Source organism: Sorghum bicolor, chromosome 3, assembly GCF_000003195.3.
Source record: "Sorghum bicolor cultivar BTx623 chromosome 3, Sorghum_bicolor_NCBIv3, whole genome shotgun sequence".
Taxonomy (NCBI): Eukaryota; Viridiplantae; Streptophyta; class Magnoliopsida; order Poales; family Poaceae; genus Sorghum; species Sorghum bicolor.
This window is the reverse complement of record NC_012872.2, coordinates 302,432-317,893: the sequence shown is the minus strand read 5'-3', so window position 1 is coordinate 317,893 and position 15,462 is coordinate 302,432. Positions and strand designations below refer to the sequence as shown.

The 15,462-nt window shown below is 43.1% G+C and overlaps 2 protein-coding genes across 3 annotated transcripts; one reads left to right on the top strand and one right to left on the bottom strand.

The window, feature by feature from the left end:
• On the top strand, positions 2-7,122 carry LOC8077546 (DDB1- and CUL4-associated factor 13). The gene is made up of 17 exons (XM_002457000.2): positions 2-263; positions 624-713; positions 803-914; positions 1,601-1,628; positions 1,750-1,848; positions 2,276-2,345; positions 2,423-2,457; positions 2,547-2,621; positions 2,700-2,795; positions 3,676-3,739; positions 3,848-3,901; positions 4,030-4,115; positions 4,525-4,585; positions 4,664-4,728; positions 5,121-5,226; positions 6,361-6,449; positions 6,586-7,122. The coding sequence occupies exons 1-17, from the start codon at positions 198-200 to the stop codon at positions 6,746-6,748; spliced, it is 1,359 nt and encodes a 452-aa protein (XP_002457045.1). The 5' UTR covers positions 2-197; the 3' UTR covers positions 6,749-7,122.
• On the bottom strand, positions 7,474-15,200 carry LOC8078076 (probable transcription factor GLK2). Of its 2 annotated transcripts, none has more exons than XM_021456623.1 (6): positions 13,883-15,200; positions 12,027-12,167; positions 9,066-9,440; positions 8,707-8,781; positions 8,209-8,346; positions 7,474-8,108 (listed from the first exon to the last, which is right to left on the bottom strand). In XM_021456623.1, exons 1-6 carry the CDS (start codon positions 14,480-14,482, stop codon positions 7,938-7,940), a joined length of 1,500 nt encoding a protein of 499 aa, XP_021312298.1. In that variant the 5' UTR covers positions 14,483-15,200; the 3' UTR covers positions 7,474-7,937. The 2 variants fall into 2 exon arrangements, with proteins under 2 accessions (XP_021312298.1, XP_002454868.2); XM_002454823.2 differs by having other exon boundaries at positions 13,889-15,198.

The window sequence follows — 15,462 nt, the reverse complement described above, 5'->3', positions numbered from 1 at the left end:
CAGAAAGCCAAGCCAAGCCAAAAAAAAAAAAAAAAGCGCTTCGTCTCTCTGTCTGCTGTTCTGCTCTCCTTCCTTCCCCTCGGCGGCGCGGGCGGCGAGGGTTTGGAAGCGTGCGGTGAGCGGCGCAAGACCCTAGCCCCTCGGCGGCATCTTCTATTCAAGTGGCTCGCGGCCTCGCCGCCCCCCCCGCGAGCGCGATGAGGGTGAAGGTGATTTCGCGCTCCACCGACGAGTTCACGCGTGAGCGCAGCCAGGACCTGCAGGTAGGCGACCCCTCATAAGATGCTCCTAGCTTTTTAACCAATTTGACATATTAGGCTACTATATTACCCTCTTCCTCTTGCAACTTCCATTTTGAGGGTTTCAACCTCGCATTCTCTACCCATCAAGTTTCAGGATCGAGTGTGAGTTTGCTGTTTCAGCATATATAATAATAAACATGGTATGATTTGAAATCTTCACCGTGTACCATCACACGTAAACAAATGCTACACATAATTGGTTCAAGCACACTAGTTGAAGCCTTTCAAATATGGCCCCATTGCATTTCAGGCATTTAGTCTTAAAGTAAAATTTTACTTTCCTCCACTGATGTTCCCAATGGCACTCGTTGATCTCAACAGAAAGTATTCCGCAACTATGATCCAGCGCTTCGTAGTCAAGAGAAAGCTGTTGAATACACTCGGGCACTTAATGCTGCAAAGTTAGAGAAGGTATGCCACTTATTCCTTTCCTGCATTCATGCTCTGTTTATTTACTTTCTAGATATTGACACTATGATTCTTCTGCTTTCCTTGTGCAGATATTTGCTAAGCCATTTATCGGAGCTATGAATGGGCATATTGATGCGGTATCGTGCATGGCAAAAAACCCCAATCATTTGAAAGCGATATTTTCCGGTTCGATGGATGGAGGTACTTACCTACTTGTCAAAAATCTTTTATCTTGCTGATCGTGTTTCCACAATACTCCTTGCTTCTTGAGTGAATTGAATCAATCAATTAACGTTTTCCTGCATTTGTTTAAGCATGCTTTTACTTTGTCATTAGGTGACTGTAAAATGGCCTCTAGGATGCAGTGTATGGCTATTGGCTAATGGCCTTCTGCACCTATTGTTGACACTGCTAGTTAGAGGGTCTGGAACTTGTTTAGCATACATTAGGTAACTTGTCAGTTCAATTCCACACTCACACAAAAATATATTATATGTTGGTCTGAATGATCAACAGAGTTACAGAAAAGCGATTCCGTATTGGTGGGCTATATCTTATTGTTATATCTAGTGAACAGGTAAACCTGCTGCCTTTCCAAAATTATAGTTTGGTTGTCAAGGTTCTTGAGTACCTCAAGAGTATTGTCTCATATATTTACAGATAGGAAACCATGTAGTTTCAGTAGTGCTTGTTGTAGGCTTGTAGCCATTATATGCAAATTTGCAACCTGATTTTTATTCAGCCATCCTTAAGTGCTGAACATGGTTCATCATCCTCTTCATTATTTACCTGAAAAAAATTTGGATCCATGCTTTACCTTTATCAGTCAATCAATTTGAAATTTGGATAATAAATGGTAAAATTCACCTTTTCTGTTTTCTTGGCAGATATTCGCCTTTGGGATATTGCTGCGAGGTACTGCTATTTGTTGAGGATTACCTCATTCCTTTTCCTCAATTGTTTCTTGGATTTATATCATAATATTCCATGTCGTATATAAAGTAAATTTGTGTGATTTTTATAACAATTACAACAGGAAGACAGTTTGCCAGTTCCCTGGACACCAGGGTGCTGTAAGAGGTTTAACAACATCCACGGAGGGTGATCTTCTTGTATCATGTGGCGTTGACTGCACGTAAGTTAATGTTGATATGATTTTCTTTGTCTTTAAGACAGTGTTCTAGATTTCTATATGTGTCAAGTTGCTTTATATCTATAAACGATATCTAGCAGTAACACATCTTATGCACTTGTATACAGCCAAGGTGAACTTGCTGTAGGCATGATTGGTGAGGTTAGGGATAATAATAAATCTTAAAGATGCCAATATTTTATAGCATCGCTTGATGGCCTATTTGGAGTGCTTTTGGAGACATGCCTAGGAACCATCTGTACTATTTAGACTCTGTTGCCTTCCAGGGTTTATACAGTTTATGCATATGCTGTCTAAAACCTAGTTAATTTTATGAAACTGTAGTGTTTCGAGGTGTAAAGTAAAGCAGTTCTGTTATTTCTGTTTTATATGTGTTATTTTGATACACTTACACTGTCATTGGTTGCAGTGTTCGGCTCTGGAAAGTTCCGATGCTTAAAATGGTGGACACCAGCGACCATAATGGAGATAATTCCCAGGCATGCACTGGATGGACACATTTATTTCATTTTACTCTAATTCTGTTTCTGACTTGTTCAGTTCACCAATTTTGCAGCCATCAGCAGTCTACACCTGGAAGCATGCATTCTGGTAAGGGCAATTTTTTTGGTCATACCTTAGCTCCTTTTGTTTTTATCTGCAAAAGTTGTAATAATAATATTTGTTCTCATAACTTATAGGGGTGCTGACCACCAGTGGGATGGTAATCTTTTTGCAACTGTTGGTGCCCAAGTTGATATATGGGATCCTGACAGGTATATATAATTCATCTCTAACAATTTCAATTTTGTTTCTATGTGTTACCAGCATCCACACTCATTTTATCTGCACAGGTCAGAGCCAATAAATAGCTTTGAGTGGGGTAAAGATACAGTTCTTTCTGTGCGCTTTGATCCTGGAGATTGTAATATTTTGATTACATCGGGCAGGTAAATTTGCTATTTTATCTGCAAAATTTGATATGTTTCTTTTTTGCTATGGTTTTATTAAGCCCAGTGCACCACACAATAACTTAAATGAATGGAATGTACATTTTTCTCATTCTTCTCATTCTTGGTAACCTCGGTGTCACTTTATGTTGTCATTGTTATCCTAGTTGTGAAGGACCTTGTGAAAAAATCTCAGTACCTTTCTTATAAAGCCCTTTTTTTTCCAGAGTTCAATCACTCTGGTTGACTTGACCTCATCTCACAGTTATGTAGTGGTATCAACAAGAGGATTAGATATCTTTGTTTCTTATATGTTGGGATGACCTTTCAAATGGCCCATTTTTGGTCGAGCTAGTTTGGCTACTCCCTCCAATTTGCAAATACTTGATCTTTTGGACAATGATGTGGTCTACCAAAAATACCTTTGACCAATGAATATTTTACCAAATTTATGGTTCTTTGATAAGACTTCCCAAGACAAATCTATGCATATATGATCACCGGGTTTCTGATTAAATACTTTATAAGATTTGCAATCAGAGTTTTAAAGTTTTGACTCAAACCTTGTCCAAAGTGTCAAATCAAGTATTTGCAAACTGGAGGAAGTACATGAGTTCTAAACTGTCTTCACTCTGTCACCTCACTGTTAGGGAGCAAATTGTTGGTTTGGCTGTGGTCACTATAAAATTGCTTAATGATATTTTTATATCAATTCTGGAGATCAGGACATATGTAACATGTCAATGAGAATGCTCTAAGCATTGCTAATGCTTATCAATATTTTTTATGTCAATCCTGGAGATCAGGACATGACATATGTAACATCTCAATGAGAAGAATGCTCTAAGCATTGCTAACTTTTGTGGTCTCATATTTCCAGTGATCGGAGTCTAACACTCTATGACCTGCGCATGTCATCTCCAGCTAGAAAACTAATAATGAAGGTCAGTTTGATTCTCATCTTTGGAATCCTAATAAATGTACATTTTCTTCTAGCTTCTATGTTTGTACCTACTGAATTGTATACAGTGATGTGTGCTTTGATTATGCAGACAAGGTGCAATTCAGTATGCTGGAACCCCAGAGAGCCCATGAACTTCACTGCTGTAAGATTCAAATTTATTTTTATGTTTACTTGAGCTGTCACATAATTCTGACTATCATATTATAAATATTTGTCAAGTCTGCAACTCCAGCATTCAGGAACTGATGTTGTGTTCCCTTTTGTTGCTAGGCAAATGAAGACACAAACTGTTATTCGTTTGATGCTAGAAGGCTGGACGAAGCCAAAATTGTTCACAAAGGACATGTTTCAGCAGTGTAAGTGTATTTTTCTGCAAAAGTACCTTTCGTTCTATTTATATAGTAGGTTGGCTGTAAAGATTTATTATCCTGACTAGCATATATTTCTTATCAATATGAAGAGCATATGAATATTGAGGAAAGTTAGAAGAACCTATATGGATATTTCCCTTGCTGGCTTATCTCTCTTATCAATCTGAAGAACATTGGAATAAATCATAGAGTACAAAGAGAGTAGAAACTGGATTTATCACTTAATTCTGTGGTGGGGTTGCTCCATTGTCGTACAGTTGATTTAGTGATCAAACATAACTTAAATTACCTTTTGAAGTTGCATAAACTCATAAGTACAAAAAACATCATTTCATGCAGTTGATCTGTACCTATGACATACGTCTGGTCATCTTACATGAATTTGGGTTTTCAGGATGGATATTGACTACTCTCCAACAGGGCGTGAATTTGTTACTGGTTCCTATGATAGAACAGTATGTCTACTCCTAAAGAACTTACAATGAGTTCACTCTTTTTATTGAGTGATGTATATATATAGATACTTTTTGCAGGTAAGGATTTTTAATTATCTTGGAGATCACAGCAGAGAGATTTACCACACCAAGAGGATGCAAAGGTTCTTCTTTATTACTACAATATTTGTCAGTCGTCACCTTTTGTTTCTAGTTGCTGTTGGTGTCCTCATTTTTAGACCAAAGTCCAGACTGGGTACCTTATGCTTAACTCCACTTGCTGCCTCTTATCTTTTTCATTCTTAGAGACCAATTAACCCTCAAAATCTCTATGCTGTTAAACTGAGTGGATTGCTTAGTGGGAGGTCCATTTATGTTGATATAGGTTTCCAAGTGGGGCATGGAGCATTCTATAACTGAATTTTGTTTTCTATATAGTTCGGTATGAATTGAGTTCAGATTTCATTTTATGCATCTTTTTCTGAAAGATAATTTCCTGCTATTTACCATTAACATTATTGTAAGATTCTAATCAATCTTCCATACTACTTTGAAGGGTGTTTTGTGTGAAGTACACCTACGACGGGACCTATCTAGTCTCTGGCAGTGATGATACAAATCTTCGGCTGTGGAAATCCAAAGCTTCGGAACAACTTGGAGTAGTAAGTTTTTCAATACCACTCAGTGTTTTCAAGTTGTTGTGTTTTGGCATGCTTGTTGCCTGCTGGTGTTCAGAGTCATGCTGAATTCAGGTGGTAGCTTTTTTGGACAAGAATACAGGTCTCTGCCTTTTCACTGTGGATCAGTGGATGCTCCATGACCTGGCAGTATTGCAATTGACAATTTTGTATGCCCTAATTTACCTCACAGAGCACCTGGATTATTACTATAGATGGTCTTTCATATGTATTTTCATATCCATTATGGGATGCAGGCGGGCTGGATTGTACAGACCATCTTTTTGGAAAAACAAAAGAAAGTTCTGGCCTATGCAACCGTGCACAGCCAATTTCTTACAATAGTTTTCTGCTCATCAACTAATCAAACTCTTAAGGGAAAAAAGAACACCAAAAGGAAAGGAGAAAAAGAAAATCAAAAGCAAATTCTTTGTACAGACCATTTGACCCATTGTACAGTTATTTTCCTATATCATTAATGACAAGAGCCATACATAGAGAAGTGAACTATAGCAGCTAAGTGGGATCAGACAATGAGGCGGTTGACAGGCTTCCTTTGATCATGTTTGGTCATTGCTTGGCTTAGTTTTTGGTCAGTTGAATTTATTACCGGATTATCCTGCTTGCCTGAAAATGGTTGCATTAGCATTCTTGGTACTGGGATCCAGTTTGTATTTGGTCTTGTCTGCATGAGGTCATAGTTTGCTTCAAGAACAACTAGCAAGGAACATGTATGAGGATTCAGGAGGCAAAGCACAAGCTTTTTTTTTTTTCATTTTGCTGCACTGAGAAATTCTGTGTTTTTTTAATTATATATGCTTAGTTTAGCTTTTGAGGATTAATACTTGAATGATTGAATCCGTGTAAACTGATGATTAGGGGAACATGTGTTATTGTTGTGAATGGTTGCACTCCTTATTTCGTATTCCTTGTGTCTGTCATTAACTTGTGGATAGCTATCCTGGAAAATGACTACTACTTATCATTGGTGCCTTGGGATTTAGTTGTTAGTTTATAGGAAGTAATTGTCATCAGTTGTACTCCTGACCATTAATGGAAGAGTTTGTGAACGTTTTGCTGTTGAGTTCTTGTATATGACTGAACAAATCTCTCGTGCAGCTTCTTCCACGGGAGCGCAAAAAGCAAGAGTACCAGGATGCTTTGAAGGAGCGATACAAGCATCTCCCAGAAGTGAAGCGGATTGTAAGGTAAGCTAGTGTTGCCAATCATACTTTTTTATTTTTATTATGTAATCACAAGTAGTTGATGAGCTAGCGTCTCTTACCATTAGTTTTGCTGAATTAAAAGTTCCTTCATGCATGGTTTTGTTGTTAATTATTACAGGCATAGACACCTGCCGAAGCCAATCTACAAGGCAGCCAACCTACGGCGCACGATGATTGAAGCTGAAAACCGCAAAGAGGAAAGAAGGCGAAAGCACAGCGCTCCGGGGAGCATGCCTGTGCAGCCCTTCAGGAAGCGAAGAATCATCAAAGAAGTTGAGTAGGCATGCAGTTGGCAGCATGGTGATCGTGGGAGTTTGTTTTGTTGAAACCGGTGTTTAGATGAGAATGCATGCTAATTGTTTGCCGTTAGTACGAAGAGCTCTAGTTTTCACCCCCTAAATATGTGTTGTATCAATGACCCGGTTTGGGTTATTATTGTTTAAAATTCAAAACCAAATATTTGTGTTGGGCGCGTTATAAGATCTTTGCAACCGCGAGGAATTCTGAACTGAAGGTACAGGGCTTACTCCTAGGGAAACTGACGCCTGATGGCTGAAATAAATGGCCATTCAGTGAACTGGACTACTGGAGAGGCGCGACATCGTCTGGAACGTAACAGCAAATAAAGCTGGTCCAGCTATATATCTGCCGTGAAGTACGATGTTTTTGAATTGCTGGCGGCCACATGATCGAATATGGACACAATGATGAGATTCGTTCACATGAATCCATCTTTATGATTATGATCTTTATGTATATGTACACACAGAGGCAAGGCAGTGTAGTAGTCCTTCGTTTCAAATTATAATCTGTTTTGGCTTTTCTCTTTGCTACCTATAGAGCATGTTTGCTGATTTGTTGTGAGAGTAAAATACTACTAAATGGCTAGCAGATTTGGCAGATAATCTCAAACGAACAGATCTTATAGTACTTGGTGTATAACAAAAGCTACGCATCCAGACTAGAAAAGTCAAAACAATTTATAATTTGGAACAAAGAGAAGACATGTGTGAGAAGTAGCTAGCTCACATACGCATGGTTATTATTCATATCAATATAATCCGATGTGTGTGCACAGACGTACGTACATCTCGGTCGTCTCAGCAGGAGCATCAATATATATATAGCATACAACAGGCGCAAGAAGAAAACAAGAAACCCTCAAATAGGTAGCTAGATAGGCTGTGTGTAGCTCCATCTCAATGATCGTCACTAGTAGGTAGCTAGCTAGCTAGGGGGGGGGGGGGGGGGAGCTGATGAGGGCAAAAAAGGTGACGAGAGAAATGATCGGATCCGTACGTACGTAAGGCATGCAGTGCGCATGCTAGCTACGTACACACCGGCCAGTAGCAGCAGTCTATAGTACTACACATCTATCCGTGCCGTAGGGACGGCCGGAGAGTTACTATTGTACATGCATGTCGACGAGTGGTGCAGTGGTTGATGATATCGTCATCAGATGAGATGAGATCATCCGGTGGCGATGGCGGTGGCGGTGGCCGCCGGTGGTATGCTTGGTACGCCTTGCTTGTGCAGCTCGGACATGACGCTGTCGAGCGACGGCGGCTTGAGCCCCAGGGGAAGCGGCAGCCATGGCTTCACTAAAACATCTCCGATGGCTGCGTCGATGCTCTCCTTGGACTGCATTTTTGCATTTGCATGAATTATTCGATCAGATCCACCACAAGCTATAGCGTTGATTAATTATAAATTAATTAATGTGCTAATATAATATAATTACCGGGTGCGTGTCGAGCTCAAGCTGCAGTTCGGCGAGCTTGGTGCTTGGCTGCGGCGGCGGCGGTGGCGGCGGCGGAGGGACCATCGTCGGTCTGTACATGGGGTGCGGCACCATCCCCGGCACCGGAAACCTCGGCAGCTGCACCGGACGGACATGTATCATCAGTACACATATGTATGTACTAGGGCAGAATGGAGCTAGGATATAGGAAGGACGAATATAATATAATTAAGCAGAGTTCATTAATTATGGCCTTGTTTAGTTCGCAAATTTTTTTTGTTTTTGGTACGGTAGCATTTCGTTTTTATTTGACGAACATTGATTGGTCTCACAAATTATACGTAAACTGTACAGTTAGTTTTTATTTTTTCATCTATATTTAATGCTTTATGTATGCGACCAAAGATTCGATGTGAGGGGAAATCTTGAAAAATTTTTAAGAAGTAAACAAGACCTATTATATATATATATAGCAAGACACAAGTCGCGTTTACATACCATGGCGGCGGGCGGCGGCACGCACGGCGTCCCTTGCGTCACTGCGGCTGCCTGTGGACCCCATTTCCTGGCCGCCTGCATCAGATCAGCCACAGATGCATGGGATACATATATAGGATGGGTAAATAATTAATAATCATCAATGAATCACAGTATATAATTGCAATTGCAAAACAACACGAACACTGCAGAAGAGAGGTACTCTAGATGGAGCCAATTTAAGCAAGCTGCCAAAAAAAGCCAGAGTCACATGCAAGCACTAGCAGAATCGCTACTGCAAGTTAATTTGCAACAGCTAGCAAGGGAAGGAGGGATGGAGATGGAGCTGAGGTACGTCCAGGGGAGCAACAAGCACGCACGTTGTACTGCTGGTGCCAGAACGCCGGGTCCACCGCCGGCGGGTGCGGGTGCGCCCACGGCGGCAGCGGCCGTGGCGGCGCCAGGTGCCGCGGCCACACGGGCAGCATCGGAGTCGGAGGCGCAGCCACCGCAGCGGCAGCTTCAGCCGCGGCGGCGTGGGGCGGGTGGCCCCACACGTGCAGCGGCCGGCAGAAGGGCGGGGGTGCCGGCGGCGGGAACCCGATGGTCGGCACCACCCATGGCCGGCTGGCGTGTGGTGCGTCTGTCCTCGGCGCTCCGCCGCCCGCCGCCGCCGCGTACATGTGCCGCTTCTGTGCCCAGGTGGCGGCCTCCGCCTCCCGCGCCATCAGGTGCTTTCTGTGCGACCGGTACTTCTGCAAATTTACCAACTCCATCAGCATCACCTCACCTGCTGCTGATGATCGACCTCCCATGCAGATGCAATTAATTATGCATCATCAATGTATCCATCCATCCTTTATATTCTTTATTTTAATAACAAATCAATCACCGTGCATGACATGCGAAATGAATCAAGTAATGATGATACACAGACAAATTCTTTCTGTCCATATATATAGTACACTAAATTGCCTTTTCAATTGTACTACTAGTTGACTATATCTAATAATCACTGAGTATTATGGTCTGAAAATTCAATCACCTGAAAAGTTCTTGCTCTTACTACATGCCCTTATGGAAAAAAAAGGGAACATGTTAGAGAAGTATAATAAGAGGCTATAAGCTAGCTAAATGCTAAGATGAAAAAGAGAATAGGATACAAGTGACTCATGTATTAATAGTGAAGAGCTAACTACTATATGGGTAGACCAAGAGAAGGCTGCAAAAAAAACCCTTACAACCAGCAGACGGCTATATTATTAGCCTTGCTCTTATTGGTTCGTACACTGTGGACATGTAATATAATGTGTATGTGGAAAAGATGTTGTGAGCTATAGTTGTGAAGAAGTTAATGTGAGCTATATGTTGCGTGGCTATGAAACAAAAATTCTCTATTTCCACCTATTTTGAAAAGCAAAAAGCCAAAAGCAGAGTCTAAGATGCTTCTAAATTTTGATTTCACCCATTTGATTGGCTTCCTACTTTTTAGTAGCAAAAGTATTTTTCTAGAAGTTCAACCAAACAAAGTCTAAACATCGTAAATTTTCAGCAAAAATTTCAATCACTTACATACATATACGACATAACACTTATGTGAGACAAGAAGATGGTGCCAACCTCTAGGTACGGCTATTATTATTGCAACTCGATCTCGTCGGCATATAACATGCCACTGCCAGTAGAGTACAGTACCACTCATTTGAAAACAGATTGATCGAGTTGGGTTTCCATGCAAACATGAGCTAGGTGTTAGTGCTACTTATTAGCTTTTAGGGTATACATGCATGCGTTCATACGGATGAGTGTGCACTTATAAATGTGAACGTCTGCGTTTGTAATTGGGTCTCGAAAAAAAAAACAGATAGATGGTCTTATCTTGTGACAGTAAGGAGTAAAAGTAAACCAGTATCATGGGCATAATATGTTTGTGGGAACTGGAAAGTCATGTGCTTTGTGGTGCCTAGTCGGGAGGTGACAGAGCATGCGGTGGGCCGGGCCCGGGCGGGACAGCAGCAGGCCCACAGCAAGCAGGCAGGCAGGCAGGCAGCTAGTAGTGCCTGTACCGGTACCGCCGCTCTCGGCTTGGCCTTGGCGTCTCCTTCTCCTCCTCTTTGCATGGTTTGAGCAAAGGAATATGTGCAGTCCAATCCAGTCCAACAAGAAGCTAAAAACCATGCTGGATCGCATGCATGCCATTGACAATTTCTCATGCTGCAGTGTAGTGTTGTGTTGCGTATCTATCATGCAGTGCATGCTTAGCTAGCTTTGCCTTTGCCTTTGCTTTGCTTTGTTTTGTTCTCTAGTGTGTACTGCGTCTGCACCTGCTGCATGCTGCCTCCTCGTTCCTGCTGCAATGTAATGCATGCATGCCCACAACCTGTTTTTTTTTTTCTCCCTTTCAAACAACAAATATGCTTTCACTTTTACCAGCTCAGATCATGTACTACTGTGCTATAGCTTTGGCAGCTAGAGCCAGCAGGGAGAGCCCCGGGTAAAATTTGCATGCATGGAATGGATTCACATGACCAATAGTTCCCAATGCAGGATGAAAGGAAGGAACCCCAGAACAACGAAGATTCACATGATGCCTATGTGTAGCAATGTACTGCAATGGTACTACCATTGGCATGGGCAATGTGTCCCCCTCCCCCCAGATCTGGTTGTCCCAAATCACTATATCTTTCTTTATGTTTATATCTGTATCCCTAATAGAATAGTAATAATATATGTTAAACTCAAAACGGATTCCTCTGTCCGTGATATTTTACTTCCCACAATAATGTCGATCTTCACCATATCTTTTTTCCTTTCCATCATGATCTAGATTCGCGACCCGTGCTCATCCACGATATACATGTCGAAGTCCAATCCTAAGATGTATTAATTGAAGCAAACAACACAATTGTTGCGTATATACGTCTCTAAGTTGCAAGCCGTCCATGTGACCGTATAATAAATTGTGTGTTTTGTTGTAACATACGAGCATGTTTGTTAGTTACTAAAATTATTACTACTACAAGTCTACACCCATGTATATGAAAGGAGTAGTAGGCACATAAGATGATATATAACAAACCACTACTTAGATGCTAAACATGTACCATTTACTTGCTTAAACATGCATGTGAAACTCGTGCGTATATTATTGTAAAACCAAAGCATATATTCTCTTTGCAGGCGTTCAGTGACTCTGATTTTTTTTTATTCTGAAACTTGTTAATTATACGTATTTCATCCATTATGGTACTTTGGAGCAGTTAGCATAATCCTTTGAAGTATGTAGTGATTGTATGCCTTTAGTTTAGATATATATAGACGATCGATGATGTACGTAGTACCTGGAGGTGGCTGGCAATGTTGTGTCTTGTGAGGCAGTCCATGCCCATGATCTCGAGGATCCGGGACGGCACGGCCTTGTCGATGCCCAGCTGCTCCACCGCCTGCACGAACCTCCGGTGCAACTCCGGCGTCCAGTCAACCTGATAATAATACAACATACTATATTTAATATCTAGCTAGGCATATGCACATATCCATATCTATCGTCATCGGAGCAGAGATATATATAGATGGATCTAGCTAGTAGTCTAGTACGTTACACGTACACATGTACAGCTAGCAGACGATGCATGGATGCATGTAAATTACTGAAAGAAGCAACTTTTAATAACTAACTAGAAAGCTAGCTAGAAAAGGCATGCATGGGATCTTTTTGTGATGAAGTCCAAGTAGAGACACACGACATGCATGCATGCTAGATTGCTATATATATATAGTACGACTATATATATATATATACGCAAAGAGGGGTGGGGTTGAAAAAAGAGATGCATGAGCACAGTACTACATCGTGTGGGTCGTCGTCGTTGAGCAGCTAGCAGGCGTGTAAATGATGTGTACTAGTAAATGATAAAAGTAGATTTTATCCTGGGTGCATATGACAGTGGCAGCTAGTAGGGGTGGAGGACAAGATGGACTCTGTGCGGCTGCTTGTACCCGGCCGGAAGAGAGAGGGCGAAAAGATGACAACACTGTCACTGCATGCATGCTGGTGTTTGCTCTAGCTAGGCGCTGTAGTATGTAGGATCCTAGAGCAAGAGGCCGCCCGGCCGGCCACTGTTTGTTGTTAATTGTTGGTATATGCTTGCTTCTTGAGCAATAAACAGCTACCAGTGCTTGCTTGCTTGGGCCGGCCGGCCGGTTTGCATTGCATTGCATTGGGAGATCCCGTGACCACTCTCTCTCTCTCTCTCTCTCTCTCTCTCTCTCTGCCTGCGTGTGTGGTTCATTTCATTTCATGGATGGATGGATGGATGGATGAGATGGGGATCCGACGATTCGTTCACCCCTGCGTGCCAAGATCGATCTATCTTTGTATCCATCGATCCGTGCCCGACCGACTGACCACAAAAAGGGAGCCTAACGACGTACACGGGGATTCCCATGGCTCTATTCATTGCCGCCATATATTGCTCTGCCCTCCAACACCCTCTCCCTGCAGGGTGTGCCTGTGTGTGTAAACCACCATGCATGCCTGCATCAGAGCATCAGAGAGAGAGAGAGAGAGAGCACAAAATACTGTAAAGTTGAGGCCTTCATTTCCGTGTTGTTATTATTGCCTGTCGATCTGCGGCTGCAGGCTGCACGTAGCAGAAGATCAGCAAAGCCCGCAGCTGTAGTACGCCCATGTCTCATGCAGCTGCTAGCTAAGCTAGCTAGATAGCTAGGGCGTAACAACGACGACCTGCTCGATCGATCTCAGGTCTCCTCTGCTCTGCCACCGCGCGCCATGGATGGATTCAATTCCATGCCATGCCCCCATGATCGATCTCCATATATCATTGATTCATCATCGTGGAGCGCAGTAGCAGAGCGCGACTTTTGAAAGACGATTGAGCTAGCGTCGCGTCTGCAGATCTGATTGCTCCTTCGTCTATCTCTCTCTCTCTCTCTCTCTCTCTCTCTCTCTGCTAGCTGCTAGAGTATGTATGTAGCTCCTCATGCATGTGTGGCGACAAAATTAAAATTACCACCAAATTAACTAGTATCCATAATAATAAGCTAGCGATCGATCGATTATATTCAGTCTGAGAGAGATATATATGTATAGACGTGCATGATCTGCTCAACATCAACAGCTACCTATGCATATATATGCTAGGGCAAGCAATTAATAAGCTAATTAAGCTAGTACCTTTACCTTGCGCTTGCCGTGCGAGTTCTTATTCCCTGCTGCCGCCTTCTTCTTGCTGTGGCTCTCTGCCGCCGACGCCGACGACTTGGTGTCGGACACGGCGGCCCCGGCACAAGCAGCAGAATAATCCTCCTCCGTCGTCGTCTGCTTGCTGGCGGCCACATGTTTCTCATCACCACCACATGTTTGCTTCTCCTCTTGTGCTGCTGCTGTCGTCACCACCGCTAGGTGATGTTGCTTCACGTCGTCGTCCGGCACCACCGGCGGCTTGTTGTTGGCCGCCTCGTCATCGACATGGACCAGCAGCAGGTCGTCCGGCGGCGGGGTGGACGAGAACTCTGCGAGGAGCTCCGTGGGGTCGACCTCCAGGTCCGGGAGGATATCCCCGTCGGCGTCGAAGAAGGGCACATCGCAGCTGAAGTCGATGTAGTCCAGCAGGTTGTCGTCCACATCCACCATGGCGAAGCCGTCGCAGCAGTCGGACCCGCCGCCGGACGTCGGGAACACCACATGGTGGTCGCCGACGAAGCCGCCGCCGCAGTGCTGATCCGCCTTGCTGCTGCTCCTGCTAGGGCTCCGCAGCGTCGACACCCCAAGCATGGAGGAGTAGCTAGGATATATGTGTATATATCGATCGATGGATATGTGCCTATATATAGCTAATAGAGTAATAAAGCAAGTAGCCAGTATAACATATATTCTAGCTGCTTGATCTCTCAATCTGGCGGCTAATAGAATTAACTCGAACTATAGCTAGAGCTACAGATAGATTCGCCTATATATATGTGTATAGATGGGATTGAGAACAGAGATTAAATTAAGATGGATGGGTATATATATGCGGGGCGAGATGATGAGTTGGGACAGATATAGATCAGATGAGCTCGTAGATCGATATATAATTAAGCAGCTATAGAGACGACGACGACACGGCGAAGGATGGAGAGCGAGATCTCTATCTGGCAATATATAATGGATAAGAAGGAGAAGAAGAAGGGAGCTAGCTAGCTATATTAATTAGGTGTGTATGAGATCCAAGAGCGAGCGAGAGAGAGGGGAAAGCAGCAAGCAAGGGGATGGAGGAGGAGGAAGAAGAAGATGAGAGCAATGGACGGACGGGCTGGGACTAGGAGCAACGCAAGGCAGACTAGTTTGGTGCGTGGTGATTTTGGAGTATTAGGGCCTGCTCTGGACTGGACAGCAGGGCGCATGTCCACCACACATAAAAACGATCCTCCTCTTGCTCTTGCTTGCTTTCTTTGCTCTCATCAGCTAGCACACAGATCATTTCTCTCTCCCCCCACTTGCTTTATAGGGCTTATTGGTTGGGTCTGGGTCTCTCTCTCTCTCTCTCTCTCGTGCAGTGTCTGGTATGGTGGTATCGCCAGGCAGCCCAGCCAACCCCCGTCTCTTTCCATCGTGTCGCTGTGTGTACACATTATTATTGCATTGTACACCCACCCTACACCGACTGCAAGTGCATATGGCAGGCAGTACACTAGCATAGCATGCAGCAGCATGGTTCCGCAGCGTTTATCTGTCTAGTATCTCTGTATACCGTATCTCAGTGCCTGCCGGCC

What these genes read in the sequence shown, in the direction of transcription:
- LOC8077546 (XM_002457000.2), top strand. Translation starts at nt 198, where the DNA reads ATGAGGGTGAAGGTGATTTCGCGCTCCACCGACGAGTTCACGCGTGAG. An exon ending in AGCGCAGCCAGGACCTGCAG is followed by an intron (nt 264 to 623) that starts GTAGGCGACCCC and finishes TGATCTCAACAG; the next exon opens with AAAGTATTCCGCAACTATGA. An exon ending in AAAGGACATGTTTCAGCAGT is followed by an intron (nt 4,116 to 4,524) that starts GTAAGTGTATTT and finishes TTGGGTTTTCAG; the next exon opens with GATGGATATTGACTACTCTC.
- LOC8078076 (XM_021456623.1), bottom strand. Translation starts at nt 14,482, where the DNA reads ATGCTTGGGGTGTCGACGCTGCGGAGCCCTAGCAGGAGCAGCAGCAAG. An exon ending in ACATTGCCAGCCACCTCCAG is followed by an intron (nt 9,441 to 12,026) that starts GTACTACGTACA and finishes GTAAATTTGCAG; the next exon opens with AAGTACCGGTCGCACAGAAA. An exon ending in TGCCGCCGCCCGCCGCCATG is followed by an intron (nt 8,347 to 8,706) that starts GTATGTAAACGC and finishes CGTCCGGTGCAG; the next exon opens with CTGCCGAGGTTTCCGGTGCC.